The sequence below is a fragment of the Phaethon aethereus genome (assembly GCF_964289735.1).
Source record: "Phaethon aethereus genome assembly, chromosome: 15".
In the NCBI taxonomy this organism is placed as follows: Eukaryota; Metazoa; Chordata; class Aves; order Phaethontiformes; family Phaethontidae; genus Phaethon; species Phaethon aethereus.
In genome coordinates, this window is record NC_138591.1 from 3,312,845 (window position 1) to 3,328,934 (window position 16,090).

Sequence of the window (16,090 nt, forward strand, 5' to 3'; positions counted from 1 at the left end):
TTGCCTTGTAAAAAGGTATCAAGCAGTGGTGTTGGTGAAGCATGACGTGCGAGTACAAGTGCTGAACAGTCCCAGTGCTGTTCCTGCGATGCTGCTCAACACTTGCACTCCGATTACTTTCCCAAAGCGGCTAGCTGGTTACATACACGTATATAAAAACTAACGCAGACATTCCCAGTTTTCAATGTGAAAACGGTAAAATGTAATTGAGTACTTGTGCATTTGCCATAGGGTCCTTGGGAAAAGGAACCATAAAAATATGTCCTTTAATAAAAGTCTTTTTTTTTCTTTTTTTTTTTTTTCTTTTTTTTTTTACCCTTAACTTAAGTAAAGAGCAAATATACACCTATAAGCAGAGTTCAGATCCACTTTACTGAGAGCCTGGAAGTCCATACATCAAATTAATTCCCAGTGGCATATCCAGACACTGGAATAGCTCCCAGCTCCAAAGGGCCAGCGTTCCTGAAAGATCTGCAGCTCTGGCTAACCTCGTTAGCCAAGGCGAAGCAAAGACTCATTCAAGCCTTATCTGTCCCAGCCAACGCTCCCCCACCAGGCTCTGCAGCTGAGCAGCTCTCTGCCAAGCAGAGCCTCACACACAGGACCCGGCTCTGGGAGCATCAGAGCTGGCAATCTGGGCAACAAACCCGAGTCCTGGTGATTTCAACCCATATCAGGCTGTAACAATGAAAATATAAGCACTGAGCTTATATTTTCTTATTACTCAGAGGACAAACCACTGATTCCAGCTACTGAGAAACAGCTTCCAGAGGACAGCCAGGAGGAATTTCAGTGATAGAGAAACTAGCTGTGCAATAAGAAAGTGCATTTAAAGATAGCTTAAAACCAGATTAAAGATCAAATCGCCACTCGACAGGAGGGAGAATCAAGCTCCAGCAGCCACGCTCCTTGGGCTGGGTGGGTTAACATTCAGGCTCTCTCTCGCGAGTCCGAGGGGCAGGAGAGAAGCGTGCATTCCTGTGCTCGACAGGGACACAGTTCTCCTGGCAGGCCATGCTCTCCTGCCCGGTTTGCTTCTGTGCGGTATCAGTTCTGGACAGCTGTCATCGGAATTCATAGATAGGAGCGCTGTGCTCAGGAACATGAGTTAAATTCAATGACTGATACCTGGGAGAGAGGAAAAAGATGGATGAGAGGATTACATAGAGCAACAGAACTCCCTTAGCACTCCCCAAGTTCCTGCTTGGCAGGAGAAGACATCCTGGTGGCTGGCTCCTCTCTTCCCCCTTAGGGTCTCAGAGGTATTCAGACACTCAACACCCACTTACCCCTGGTGCCAAAACCCCGTGAGGATTTGGCATCGTTCCTCATTTCCATTCCCATGCCTCTGAGCTACCTGCAGCCAGGCTGCATTCGAGGTGGGCTGACTGTGGTTTTTGGACACCATTTGAAGTTCAACAACTTTCATGTTCAAATGGTGTTTGCTACAACTGCAAATTACAATCAGGTCTTTCAAAGCATAGCTTGAGGGGATTCATCTGAAAGCCTCCCAGGTACCTTCCCTCCCCCTGCGACTTTCCAGATTCAGATTCACTTGCTGCATGTGACAAATATCCCAGGCTGTCAGAGGGAAAAGAGCTCTCCACAGCTACTTGTCAGGTGGCTCTAACAAGAAACCAAACAATTCACTTCAATTGTTCCCTGTTTCTTACAGCAACAGTCCAAGGACCTCAGACTACAAAGCACTGGCCTAGCAAGATTTCTGCCCGAAGGGAGCAGTAGCCAAGCTATTACATATGAGAAAGCACCAAGCTCCCTCTCAAAGGCCCCTCTGACAGCCTCTGAAGGGCCAAGGCATGGAGAAGCTTGAATCACTGAGCAAAGTACAAACTGAGGAAGCACAACCCTGCACACAAGACCAGGCTGCCCTACTCTTGCCTGTCCCCACGGGAGGGCAGGAGCAGGCAAGCCCTGCGAGTGTTTGGACTGGAGACCAGGCTTCTGGAGGGAAGCTTTTAGAGAACCACAGCTGGTGTCTGCCTCCCAGCATACCTCACAGAACCACCAGGCCATTGCTTTGCCGGGCCACACCACATCTCCAGACCTCTTGTTTCCCCTCCATCATGTTGCCAGCCCGGTTATCCCCAGCCATGCAAAAAGGGCTGCACTAGAATGCTGTGGCCAAGCATGGCACACACACCCTCCCTTCCGCCTCCAGGCCCAGCCGTCAGACTGAACCTCCTTCCCAGCCCAGAGAAGCACTGCCTGGACACTCCCAAGGCTGCAGACAAGCAGAAGAGGAGTCACTGCTTGGTTTGAGGAGCCACCTTTCAGTCTGCAGGAGGAAGGAAACTTCCTTACCATTCTGAACTTCTATGGTAGTAATAGCCCTCTATAGATGCTGCTGACTTCTGGAAGCAGATGTAATAGAAACCAGCAAAGGAAGCACCACTGATGTCTTTGATAGTGTGATCTGGGACTAGGAACTGTTCCTGCACACAAAACACAGACCGTATTTTAAAATGCCAGTAAAATACTAACCCCTCCGCTGCAATCTGCCCTCCCAAACTGAATATTGGCCCCCCTTAACACAAAGGCATTCCTGGCTGAGCACTCCCTGCACTCGCAGCAGCCCACACCACAGAGACCAGCGTGTGCTTTTGCCACCGTAGGCATCTTACAGGGAAGCAGACAACTGAGAACAGAACCAGTTTTAAGAGTGTATGAGATCAGTTTCAGTTCAACACCTGCCCCCTGAAAACTAGAGGCCTATTGCAAAATCAGAAATCAGAGCTGCCTGCTTGGTGAAGAGAAGGCTCCAGGGAAACCTTATTGCAGCCTTTCAATACTTATAGGGGGCTTATGAGAAAGATGGAGAGAGTTTTTTTTACCAAGGCCTGTAGTGACAGGACAAGGGGTAACAGTTTTAAACTAAAAGAAAGTAGATTTAGATTAAATACAAGGAAAAAATTCTTTACTATGAGGGTGGTGAGGCACTGGAACAGGTTGCCCAGAAGTTGTGGATGCCCCATTCTTGGAAGTGTTCAAGGTCAGGCTGGATGGGGCTTTGAGCAACCTGACCTAGTGGAAGGTGTCCCTGCCCATGGGGGACGGGGAGTGGGTGGACTTGATGATCTTTAAAGGTCCCTTCAAACCCAAACCGTTCTGTGATTCTATGATTTCCCTCCCAGCTGCACAAGGCTCATGTAAGGAGGGAAGAATCGATCCAGCTGAAGAGCAGAGAGCTGCAGGCTGACCAGTCTGCATCAAACACACAGGCCCCACACAGGGACTGGAGACACCAATTCTCTCATCCTCTGGAGCTTCACCAAGCAAGATTTTCCTGTTGTGTTTTAGCCATGACTGCAGTCCTTAAGGATGCAATTAGCTGGCTAGACAGGAGTCACACTGGAATTTGCAAGTATGGTGGGTTACAAGGTGGGTCGGGTGAGATCTGTCTTTAAACCAGCATAGCTTTCATGCACCACAAGCCTCTCAGTTACTTGTAAGCAGCTCAGAGAAGGAGACATGCAGAGTTTACCTTCCATCTCATGAAGACATAGTCCCCATTTTTCAGATCCTCATAATCAAAGTCATCAGAGTTAAATGTTTTTGCATACTGGTAAAAAGCCTGGAACTTCCCCTGAAACAAAAAAGAAAAAAACACCAGGATGCTTATTCCAGGAGCTGAGCTCAGTAGCATCAGCTGCTATTTAGGAGGGAAGAACTGCTACAGAACAGGACCTCCTCACCAAAAGGTCTGCTTTTCCCTTGGAGCAATGCTGAACGCACACCCCAGGACAAGCACAAGGAAACACAAAGGACTGCCAAAGACCCAGAGCCATATCCAACCTGGCTGGAGAAGCTCCTACACCTCCAGACGAAGGTATTTTGACAGAAACATAGTAAACATCAAAGTCTGGCAAACAATAGCAAAGGTCAAGGCAGCGAGGCAATGAGCTGGCTGCCGTGGCCCTGACCCAGGGCAGTGGCACACACACCCCGTCCCGAGCAGAGGACCAAGGTGGCTGGAAGCATGGCTGAGACACAGGTACCAACAGCCCTGCCTGTCCCAGAGGGGCACCTCTCCATTTTGCGATAAGCCTTCAACACAAGGAGCGTGTTCTCCTAGAGGGTCAAGAGACGGGGATTGCTCCTGCTCCCTTCCAACCCCGGGGCCAGCAAGGGGAAAACAAGACACCCTTTTCTCCTCTCCTGGATCACAGCCAACGCCTGCTGAAGGGACCTCTAGCTGCAGAGGTGCCGGTGGGGGAGAGAGACAGACACCCAAAAAGGAGAGGTTTCCAGGCCCTTCTGACAGCTCTTGCATGGGTACACGCTGCACCTCACCTCCAAACCAGCTGCTCAGCCAGGACTGCATCAGACCCACGTCTGCACCCCAGACTTATTTACCCAGTGTTTACGATCCACATCTTCGTCAGCATCCCACTTGCGTGTTAAGAAAGGGTGCTTTTTACTGATTATTTCCCCTTCAAAGAAAGTGGTGAGGGTTGGGTACTCCTAGGAGAGAAGAGAGATGAACAAGAGGTCAGAAGATTTGTCACCAAGAGACAAACACAAACACAGATAGAGGTGAATGCGCTCAGCAAAAAGCAGGATCTCGCAGCAAGAGCTCCGAGCAATCTGAGGCCGATGCTCCCGTCCCTCCAAGCAGCACCCTGACTCGTCCTGCCGTACATCTCAACCTGACTCGTACGCAAGCACAGCCTCTTATTCCAGCCTCTCTCTGCCTTTCTCTTCCCTTCATGAAACCAGAAGGAGCTGCATCAGAGCTGGATGATCACAAGTGACCATTTACAGCCAGCACCGCTCCTCAGTAGATACCCGGCAGTTGCTGCGTAACTAGCTACCAAGCCCAAAGGCTGGATTAAGTCACTTCCCAGGGAAGAAGGTGCTCCTCTTCAGCTCTGCATTGGCACCCAATTAGGAGAAGACAGGCAGGGAATAGCAGGCTCAGATGGGGTGAGCAGGCTTCTCCAAGCACTCCCGGGTAATGACAGACACGCAGTGCACTGCAGCCGAAAGAAGCATCACCCCTGGGAGACAGTTCTCACCGACTGTCCGACACCATGAGCAGATCTTAGAGAACTGATCAGGAAGGAAGTGTGTAAAAATCTGACTGTTTGGGTCCTGGTTCCTTTTCTTTCAGCAACACACCACCACTGGTAGAGTGCCTAAAGCTGACTGCAGGGTCAGATTTGGTTCTGCTCAGACCTTAAGGGATGCCAGATAAGCTTCCCTCATTCAGGACTCCCATTGAGGCCCACTGTACTTGCTCAGCGTGCCAAGAACAACAGAATGAAGCTATTAAACTACTCAGTGGTCAAATTTACTGTATGCTTAATCCCTCCACTTCCTATTTCTGGTGGCAGCTTCTCCCAGCTGACCAGGAAAAAGAACACCCTTTACATAGCACCTTTGTTATTTTGCAGTTAACACTCACCTCTGTAAGGCCTTTAATCTTCAAGTATCCACAGAGATAGGAGTTTTCCATATCCACATGCTAGAAAAGAGTGCAAAATCCAACCATAAGCATAGGCATGAAGGTACTCAATTGATCCACCCTCCAAGGCTAATTTCAGCTTCAACTGGTACAGACTGTCCAGCTCACACTGGCAGCCCTGCCCCATGGCTGGGAACCACTCAGAAAGATCATTCATAGGTGCCCAGCTCACCTCTGACAGCCTCGACATCCCAGGCCTGACAACACCACCCCCTCCCCTGCTTCCAGCTCCACCACACTGAGGCAGCACCCTCTGCCCGACAAGAAGCAAAGCCCCCCTCTCCACCCAAAAGGAGCACACTCACAGTTTTCTCCAAGCGAAAGCACCACTGGCATAATCACCCACACCCCCAGCCCACCGCTAGCAGCGAACTGGCATTCAGGTGAGAGAATAGTAAAAAACATCTATTTACTGCAGATAAGTCAGGCTAGAGGAAGAAAGCACAGCCCTGAACTTCACCATCTGCTTATTTAAGAGGCCTGACCCACAGCTCTCTAACATGCTACCTGTACTCTCTGCCTAGTACCTAGCCTGGCGGCACAGCGCACGCCAAAGCCGGCACAGAAGCCAGACAATGTCTCGTGCACTTTGAAAGAGGCCTTTCTCCCAGATCTAATGCTTTTATGCCACCCTTCTTTTGAGTTATGGGGCTGCACCTCACTGCTGCTGCGCAGGAATTAGGCAGCGGGCTGTGTCTGTTCCAAGCACCCGAAAAAACAGAGGATTTTCCAAGCTTTTGCCCAGTGTCTCCAGATCAGTTTTCAAAGCAAACAGCGAGTTATTTGGGGAAGAGCAAACATCAGTTGTGAGAAGATGGATCTTCCCCACCTGTGATCAAAGAAAAGCAACATTTCTCTGCACTCAGCACAGAGAGAGCAGGCAGCCACCTCAGCTGACACGCACAAAACAGCAGCATTTTTAGCACAAAGCCACAGCCAGCCCCTGCGAGAAGGCAGCATGCAGTGAAGCTGATCAGCCATAGGATGTCCCCATCACAGCAAACCACACCAGGTACGCTTGTGCTGTTGACAAGTGGAGGACCGTACATGAAAACAGACAGTCCGGTTCAAATTCTACCCCATCTGCTGACCCCGGGGCTCTGACACTACTCCACAACGCCAGCACACGCGTCAAGCTTCATTGCTGCACTTGCCACATGCTCAACCACCGTCCTTCAGATCCCGTGCCACCAAACTGGGAAGAAAGCTGTGACTCGCAGGGTGCTCTATAGGAAAGCGTGTATCAGATGTCTGGCTTGCCTGTGTACTAATGACTCCACACCTCACCAGCTCTGCCCAAAGTGATCGTGCCAATGCCTGGGACTAAAAATAAAGCACGCAGGGTGACAATGACTGCAGGGAGGACTGGGAAAGCCACACGAGCTAGCGTCCCGATTCCCTAGCACAGCTGGGCACTACAGCTCTCTGGCCGCATTCCTGCCAAAGAGAAACCACCGCGCTTTGCCCCAGGCTCCCTGCTCAGCCTGGGGGAGCCCCCAACACCCTAGGGATGGGGAACCCTGGGTCCCAGGTCCAGCCAGACTGTGCTCTGCCAGTCAGGGACTGGGGCCTGGATCCCTACTGATTTCCAGCCAGGCCTGTAATACAGGCTGTCCCACTGGTAAGGAGTTCCCAGGACACCACCCACTCTAAGGCAGGCTCTTACCCTTCCGCCCTGTGGGACACAGAGGTGCATGGCCACCCCAGAGCCTGAAGGGTGTATCCTGTAATCCCAGGGTAAGGATCCTGGGTTAGGAACCTTGCCAGGCCTGAGGGGAACGGGGAAAAGAAGTGTCGGGAGGAGAGGCTTGTGTTCGCTCCTCGGTGTTTGAGGGGAAGGGAGCAGGGCAGTGGCTCTGGGCCTCACTGGGTCTGAGGGAAAGGCACTGCTCCAGGGGCCTGTGGGGAATAGGACGGGGTCTTTTCCCTGGATCCTGAAAGGCAGGGAGAACACACAGGGGGTCAGAGATGTCTCCAGAGCCTGAGAACGCACAGCCATCACCGGACTTGATGGAACCAGGGGAAGCACAGCCAGGTCAGAGAGGAGAAGAGGCACAGAAGACCACAGGCCTTTCTAGGCCTGACGGGAAGTGTTCCCTGATGCCTCTGACACCCCAGTCCCACTCACTGGGGCTGAGGGGAATAGGGAAGCTGGGACTAAAGGAAAGGGGTCTCGCCCACCTCAGCCACAGGCCTCGCTGGGACTGTGCAGGGGGCACAACAACATCTGGGTTCTGAGGGAATAGTGGAAGGGCAGACACCGACCCGAGCCGGCAGGGGCCGGCAACCGGGGCCTGAGGTGAACGGGGCCAGAGAGGACGGCAGCCCCCGGGGGACGGAAGAAGGAGGAAAGGCGACTGGGCCTGAGAGGACGGGCGACTGAACGACCGCGGCCTTAGGGGGTCGGGAGGGAATAAGGTGGGGCGGCCGCGGCCTGAGGGGACCGGCGGGACGGGAACGGCGACCGCGGCCTGAGGAGAGCGGTGCCCCGCCGCGCCGGGCCCGGGGCGGGCGGGAGGCGGCCGCCGGCGGGCCCCTCACCTGCATGACGACCTCCACCTCGTAGGCATTGCCCTTGCTGCGCTGCTGCCCGCGGAACTTGGCGCCGCTGTAGAGCAGCGAGGTGGCCACGCCGGGCTGCGCCGTGTTGATCGGGGGCGGCGGCACCAGGCTGCTGGCGGCCGCCCCGGAGGGCGGCGAAGAGGCCGAACCCGCCGCCCCACCCGCACGGCACCGCTCGCTCCGCACCGGCATCTCGGGAGGGTCCCCGGGCGCCAGCGTGGCCGGGGCCGAGCGCGGCCGGGAGCGCCGCCCGCTCCGCTCCTCCGCTCCCCGCACGCCGAGGCCGTCGCCGCCGCCGCCTGGCTCGGGGCCTCCCGGCAGCGCCTCCGCGCGCTCCCATTGGCCCTCGCGGGCGCTGCGGGAGGGGCGGTGCCGGGCGCCGGTTGGCCGCGGGCGCGGGGCACGCGCTTCCTCCCGGCAGGCGCGGCCGCGGGCGCTGCTGGGAAGTGTAGTTTACGACATCACCTCCCCTGCGGGACGGGGCGGCCGAAGGGGCAAAGCGCGTTCGCGGCGCGGATTGGCTGTAGCCGCGGCAGCATGGCGGCGCCCGCGGAGCTGTGCTGAGCCGGGAGGGCGGCGACGGCGGCTTTTTCTCGTCGCGATGTGGCGCGGCTGTTGCCGGCTGCTGTGTGGCCGCTCCCCGCTCGCCCGGCTCCCCCGACCGCTTCCTGCCGCTGCCGGGACCGGCCCGGTGGGACCGGGTGGGGGCCGAACCTACGCCCCACCGGCAGGTGAGGGAGCGCCAGGCCGCCCGCGGCCTCTCCATCCCCGCTTCAGGGAGCGGGGGGCCTTCCCTGGCCCGGCAGGGCTGGTCCTGCTGGGGGATCCCCTAGCCCGGTGGGACCCCTCAAGGTCACCCTGGGACAGGGGAGGGCTGGGCTCGGCGCCCTCGGGGTGGGTGGAAACACGGGAACCGGTCACCGCCCCCGCGGCGCGGCCGGGAGCGTCGCCAGCGGAGCCCCGCGGAGGCCAGGCTCCCCGAGGCCTTTGAGCGGTCCGGGTAACGCGACCCAGGTGCGGGGCCTCCCCCCGCGCCCCTCTCCTGGCATCAGTGGGGTCTGGAGGGGGCTGCGCTGGCAACATGGCCGGGTCCTCAGTGCAGCAGTTTGCTGTTGTGTTTTGATGGCTTTTTAGGGATTTGGGGGGGAGCCAGCCAGGATGGTTCAAGCACATTGTGGGCTGTGTATCACTTCCACAGATTTTGCTGGAAGCATGCGAGTTTGAGGACAGTAAAATTGGTCTCATTTTGTCTGAGATGAGGTTGCGGAGTCGCGTTGGCCCATGGTGGGTGTCGGGACCCCACTGACATGACTCAGGACTCTTCTGGTCTACACACACGTTAATCTTTTCAGACCTGTGCCTTAACAGTGTGGTGTTTTCTGCGGCCCCAAAGCTCAGAGGTTGCTAAGCCTGAGCAAATCCTGTTGCATTTCCCCAGCGGGAATGTCCTTTGGTTAGCCTAGAATAACAGACCTGCAGCCAGGTGTGCTCGCTTCACCCTTCATGAGGTAGATTTATGGGTTTGGGATTTACAATCTAGTTGCTTTCATCAGGGGAATGGCTTGCGGATTCTTCCCGCCTTGTGTGAGAAAGAGAAGCTTTTGCAACACGTGTAATCCAACTCTCAGGTGTTGGGAGTGCATGTAGAAAAGGAGACTGCTCTTAAAACAGAGACCTGCAATCCCCTCAGGCTCACCTTGCTGGTAGAGCAGGCGTATTCCCAAGCTAGAGCGGGATGTGTGGGCTGGAGGCAGCTGTGGGAGGTGGTTCCTCCCTGGAGTGACTCAGTCGCATGCTGCAGTGTGTGCAGCGTGTCCCCACCACCATCCAGCTGTTACCGCGTGCACCTGCAATAAACCTGCCCCCATGGGCGGTCGGGGTGGAGGTAGCAGCGTCCTGCCCCTGCACGCTCCGAGCCTGCCGGCAGCTGTGGTTCTTCCAGTGGGTACATCAGCTGCAAGTCAGAGTGCAGAACGAGCAAGATGCACTGAGGGAGATCGTGCGGGCTGGCACTGTGTGGGTTTGTTGTCATCAGGGATGGAGAAAGAGGTTGCTGTGCCCTGCCCTGCCTCTAACCCAGCTCTGCTGGGTTTCTTGTTGCTCTGAGACAGAATATGCAGGGAGAGATAGTTAGCCAAGGCAGTTCAGGGATTAATTTGTCAAACATGATTGCAGTGGGAGAATCTTGAAAGATCGAGCCCAGAGTGAAACTCCAGAAGGAGTGCTGGCACAGGTCTGCTTTGGAAACCGCCCCTGCCAGGCCCTGTAGAAACTTGGTGCAGGCCAGTTCGAAGGGTGACGAGACCCCAGCCTGGCAGAAGGGAAGCTAGTCCTGTTCACTTGCCGGTTGTGCACAGCAACCCTGTGGTTCTCACCAGTTTCATGGCACTTCTCCAGTTGAGTGGAGCTCACTGAAACGCTGCAGTGCTTGGAAGCTGTGGATGAGTGGGCTGGATTTTTGTGGCCAGGCCACCTCAACAGCATCAACGGCTCCATCTGTTCTAGGCTGTGATGGGGAGCAGGGGAAAGGACTGAACCTTCTCTAACTGCCCTCTGAATGGCTCTATTTTTGCCCGCAGAGAGGAAGCGGTTTTACCAGAATGTGAGCATCTCGCAAGGAGAAGGTGAGTGCGGCCGCAGGGACAGGACGGAGGGTCTGGTTCCCGGGAGAGGCGTTATCACCCTACACCGCTTCAGCGAGAGCATGGCATACTCGCAACCCAGGCTGTGCGAGTGGGGTGTTTGTCACCAGCCTGCTATGCCCTTTCCTCATCTATAGCAAAGCTGTGTGACGGGAAACAGCTTCCAAGACCAAGTATGTCCAAATGATGGTGATGGTGGGAAACCTGAGTGTCCCTGGGCCCTTGCTCCTGTCAGCTCCAGCTCTGAATCTGCTCCGGCTGTGGGGTTGTCTGTTGTTCCTTAGTGCCTGCTCCTCTTTGATTCCCCAGGATTTCTACTCTGATTCCCCAGGAGGTTTTGAAATAAACCTGGACCACCGAAAGCTGAAAACACCCCAGGCCAAGCTCTTCACTGTCCCCAGTGAGGCCTTGGCCATTGCAGTGGCAACAGAGTGGGACTCCCAGAAAGACACCATCAAGTTCTACACTATGCATCTGGTGAGCACAGCAGGTTGGGATGCTGAGACCTCGGCAGGGCAGAATGCAGTGTGCTGGGAGCAGTCAGGTCAAGGAAGTCGGGTTTAAAGACAGGGAATCGAAATGCCAGGGGCTAAATATGGGTTTGCCAGCCACCGTGACCTGGCAAGGGCTTTGACAGCTGGCAGGATGGATTCCAGAGCAAGGGTTTAGAACCGCTTTGGGGTGTAAGTCTTGTGCTGGGATACATGAGATGGGGGCATCTTCTGAGAGTGCTTCCTTCTGTGTCCTGCTGCCCCCAGCTCTCACGAGTAATTGCAGCAGAATTGGCATGGCTTGGTTTAAAACGAGGGTGACTGTGTAGACATGAGAACGGTCTCCAAATGCAGAACATGGAGGGAGCAGGTTGTCCTAACGCCCATGGAAATGGGGAGCAGAGGTTGGGACTTTCGCTGTGCACTGGGGAGAACCTTGCAGTTGTGAGGGTGGTTAGATACTGGCTGGGTGACTGTCTAGGGGGAATCTCTGTCATTGGGGGGATTTGAGAAAGGGCTGGCCAGTGTTTTGGTGATAGACAGGGGCAGGAGGAAACGATGAGCTCTGGAGCAGCCTGTGAGCCCTCTTCCCTGGTGCTTAATGGGCCTGCTTCAAAGGCTTCTGAACTCAGTGAGAAGATTCCTATTATACAAGCTGTGTTCTGGCACTGCACCCCGCTTTAGCTGCGCCCTTCGGTTCTCTCTCTGCCGCAGATTCCTCTGCTGCTTCTTGGCTTTGGACAATGGAAGCTGTTGCTTCCACAAGCCTTGAATAACAGCGGTTTAAACTGCCTTTATCCCACAGACCACACTGTGCAACACGGCGCTGGACAATCCCACGCAGCGAAACAAAACACAGTTGATCCGTGCGGCTGTGAAGTTCCTGGAGACTGATACTGTCTGGTACGAGATGGGGTCCCGCTGGCACAGAGGCGAGGTTGTCTTGTCACAGTGCAGTTCTTGAAAAGGTGGTTGGGGGAAGTGAGGGAAAAGGTCTTCTGTGACGCAGTCAAGTCATGACCTGGTTTTGGCCTGAGGGTTTGAATTAGCTTAGGCCAGTCCTATGTCTACAAATCTAGTGGAAGTCAGTGCACCCAAAGGGCGTAGGTATGAGGGAGAATGGGGATCTGGTCCTCTGTTGAACTCTGTTTTGGAAACCTCCGTGCTGGGTAAGGGTGGGAGCAGCAGGAAGTGAAGATCTCGGGGAAAAGAAAATGTCTTTGAAAGGCCTGGGGGAATCTGTCAGCCCGGTCCCTGGTACTCCTGTGCCCGTACAGGCAGCTCAGATTACTTTTACCAGTAGCAAAATGCCCTTCGTTCCTTAAAGTCCCTGTGGGCTGCAGGATCAAGCCTGTTCATGCCCAAGCTCCTGTCTCACAGTCCCAGCCTCTGAGGTGTCCACTGGCAGCTGCTCAGCTCCGGTGGGGAGAGGGGAACAGGACTCCCCACATCTGCCCCTGTGGCAGTGGGCGTGCCAAGCTGAGCCGCTGGGCAAGGTAAGGCAGGAGGAGTGGCCCCATATAAAGAGTTCCAGTGGGATATGTCCCCTGCTCTAACCACTAAACCTTGCTGCATCCCATGGGTGGCTTGGGGCTACGTGCAATTTTCTGTTGGCTGGTTTGCTGCTCTGATTTGTAGTAAGATAGAATTGTGCTTCCTAGAACAACAAAAAGCTCAACTCAGGGAAGAGTGGGGGGATTGTTCCCAGTCACTGCTGCCGGTGCCTGACTGGACAGGAGGCCCTTGCTCCCCTTGCTATGGTCTGGGGAGGGGGCAGCTTCTTCCCAGAGGTGTGCCTCAGCAGTCTGGCAGCCTGGGAGTGAACATCCAGTGTGGTTTTGTTCTGCAATGTCCCAGCTATCGTGTGGAGGAGCCGGCTGCCTTGGCAGAGCTGCAGAAGAGTGAATGGGATCCCATTGTTGCCTGGGCTGAGAAAAGGTAAGAGGTCAAAGATATTTCTGTCTGCTCATGCCCTGCTGAGGCCAGGAGCTCTAATGCTTGTGACTGTTGGAGCTGCAGGGTTCATAAGCCCTCTGCTTTTCTAAGAGGCTGGGCGATTGTTCCAGGTACAACGTGGCAATTGGCTCCTCGACCAGCATCCTGGGGCCAAACATCCCAGCCAGCACCAAGGAGACCTTCGTCAGCCATCTGGCATCGTACAACATGTGGGCCCTGCAAGGTGAGAGGGGCTGAGCCAGGGAGCCCTCTGCTCAGGCTGTGCCAGTGGAGGAGGCGGTTCCTCTCCACAGGGAAGAAGGCTGTAACGTTTTTCCTCTTCTGCTGAGATAATTGGAGTGTTGAGGTTTATGTTTTAAATCTCCAGGCCAGTCCCTTAGCTGTGTTTGTTTGTTAAGGGTAGGGACTCTCCCTTTAGTGCTGCTAGTGTTCAGGTCTGACTGCACTGGCCTGCGAGCTATTTGCTCTACCCTAGCACAAATAACTTCTTTAATGCCAAACTCCCTAGTGACTTAGTGCCCAGCTTTGTTACCAGGAAAAGAAACGGGGTTTAGTGCTCCAAGTGTCTGTGGTTCTGTGTGCTGTCCTCACTTTTTCACCCGTATAGCCCACTTGACCTTACTTGATACTGCTGAATGACATTTAAAGATAAAGAAATTAAGTTATGTTTGCTTTGCTCAAGTCCTCAAATAGAAGACTTGAATGAGCAGCAGACAGTGGAACCCACAGGAGACACTAGCTGAGCAGCCAAGGAAAGTTAAGTGTTGGTTCCTGGGACAGGACTTGCAAAGCCTTTTCATTACCCCTGTAAAGATATTTTTTGATGAATCATTTCTTTTCCTCACAGTTTGTAATATGGGTAGGCAGGGTGGAAGGGAAAGGCATGTGCCTCCCCTGGGCAGTTAGTCAACTTTAGACCTGAAATTCAAGGTCTGGCCTAGATTGGTAGCACAGGGTGAGTCTGACTTCATTTCCTTCCGTAGACCCTGTCCATGCACAGGCACCTCCATTTCCCATCAGCTTGAACTGAACCGTGACTGTTCAACAGCTCAGAGTTTTGACCCCTTCTTTCCTCCTCCTCCTGGGTGTGCATGCCTGTGGGATTTGCTCCAGTCCCTCAGCCGCCAGGCACTCACTCTGCCCCCCTCAAGAGGGATGTCTTGCAAACCAGTAGCTGGTGGTGTGGCAGGAAAGAGCTCTGCTGTTTTATCAGCTGAGCCCAGCAGCTGTGTCCTTTGCTGACACAGTTCTTCCAGGGCATGGCACACCACACACATTTGCACAGTGTTTTTCTAGGAGCGGTTATAGATGTGAACAGCTCTTTTTAGCACCAAACAGTATACAAGTGCCTTTCATCCTGGACTTTCATCTGAACTCCAGAATACTGGGGCCTGGCTGGTTATCGCTTCCCTTTGCACAGGGCAGGTTTGTGGCAGAATAAAAGGAGGCAGTTTCCAAGGCAGGGCCTTTGTCACTGCAGTGACAGTGGCCAGAATAGCGCTTTGTGCCCGCTGTTAAGTGCGGATCTGATGCTTCAGTGCCCACATGGAAGTGGGAGGTTTCACTATCCCTGAGGAGATACCACACCCTGTCTGTCTCTTCAGAGCATGTGAAGATGCTGCTGTAATACTGCAGAAAACAACCATGAATCTTGTTTGTTTTGGGTTATTCCCTTCCAGGTATAGAATATGTAATCACCCAGCTGAAATCTCTGATTCTGTCCATGGGTCTGATTGACAGGCACATTACAGTAGAGAAAGCTGTGCTTCTGTCTCGCCTGGAGGAAGAATACCAGGTAAATTATGTTACAGAACAGCCCTATAATTCAAATAGCAATAATCTCAGCATGACAAATGCGTCTCCCACCACAAATAACTAGCAAGGGAAGTGCCTGCTATAGAGGTTCCACTCTGCTAGTCTCCTCATTTGAGAGAGTTTGGAGTGCGCTGCTGTAGAGCAACATCATGGGTGCAACAGCCCAGAGTGCTCCTGGGGCTGCCAGTTTCTTTTTGCAAAACCCAGATGGATGCTTTTCTCCCTCTCTAATCTGAAGTGCAAAGTCGTGGCTGGCTTCTCTTGCTGTGGGTTATCCAGCCTGGAGGTCTTGGTAGACACCAAGCTAATAACTTGCTTGCTGGAAGCTGGTCTGGTGTGAAGCTTTCCCTGACCCGAAAGTGGCTAAAGTTGATGGGAATCTTTTCATCTTCCCTTTAAGGGGCTTTGCCTCAGACCCCAGTACAGATGAAGCATGTCCTTTCACTGAACTCATCTGGAGATCTCCCTACCCCCATAATCAGGGATCAGCACAGCTCCTGGGGGCTTACCCGTGTTTCACAAACATGAAAAGGGAGGCTGAGAGTTGCTCAGCAGCTCTGCATATGATCGGTTCTGAACTGACTCGCATTCCTCCTCTCCTTCAGATTCAGCGGTGGGGCAGTGTGGAGTGGGCCCATGACTATGATCTGTGCGAGCTGCGTGCTCGTGCAGCAGCTGGGACTCTCTTTGTTCACCTCTGTTCAGAGAGCTCAACTGTAAAACACAAGCTGTTGCAAGACTGAGGCTGCTGGGCTGGGCGCAGGAGGAAATTGCCCAGCCGTGGCTTGCTGGCATGACCCAGTGGATGGTAACCACCCTTCTGCCACCAGGCCTTTCCTGGGATCATCGTCGTGCTGAGGAACTGCGACTTTGTGGGCAACTCCTCGCTTGGACTGCCTGCCGCAGTGCAGTGCCAGCAGTTTTGAGCCCACAAAGAGGAAAGGTCAAGGTGAACTTCCTCTGCATCCCCAAGACAGCAGCTCTGTCCTTTACCGATGTCTGTAACTCATCAGAGGAGCTCCCATGAAAGAAACAGCTTCCTGGGCAGGGCGCGGCACAGACATACCCAGCATATGCCACATGTCTTCATAGCTGCCAGCTCCTGACACACACTTGTTATGGAAATCTGAAAACAGACT

The 16,090-nt window shown here is 54.0% G+C and overlaps 2 protein-coding genes across 2 annotated transcripts; one reads left to right on the plus strand and one right to left on the minus strand.

Annotated features, from left to right (window-relative positions):
- Window positions 1-1,064: 1,064 nt before the first annotated feature.
- On the minus strand, window positions 1,065-8,239 carry GID4 (GID complex subunit 4 homolog; the record flags this gene model as incomplete). The annotated part of the gene is made up of 6 exons (XM_082006923.1): window positions 1,065-1,128; window positions 2,323-2,453; window positions 3,503-3,604; window positions 4,375-4,482; window positions 5,426-5,485; window positions 8,027-8,239. The coding sequence occupies 6 exons, from the start codon at window positions 8,237-8,239 to the stop codon at window positions 1,065-1,067; spliced, it is 678 nt and encodes a 225-aa protein (XP_081863049.1).
- A 409-nt stretch (window positions 8,240-8,648) lies between these two features.
- Window positions 8,649-15,848, plus strand: ATPAF2 (ATP synthase mitochondrial F1 complex assembly factor 2; the record flags this gene model as incomplete). Its single annotated transcript, XM_082006550.1, has 8 exons — window positions 8,649-8,778; window positions 10,627-10,671; window positions 11,021-11,166; window positions 11,986-12,083; window positions 13,038-13,118; window positions 13,247-13,359; window positions 14,816-14,931; window positions 15,557-15,848. 8 exons carry the CDS (start codon window positions 8,649-8,651, stop codon window positions 15,692-15,694), a joined length of 867 nt encoding a protein of 288 aa, XP_081862676.1. The 3' UTR covers window positions 15,695-15,848.
- Between the last annotated feature and the right edge of the window lie 242 nt (window positions 15,849-16,090).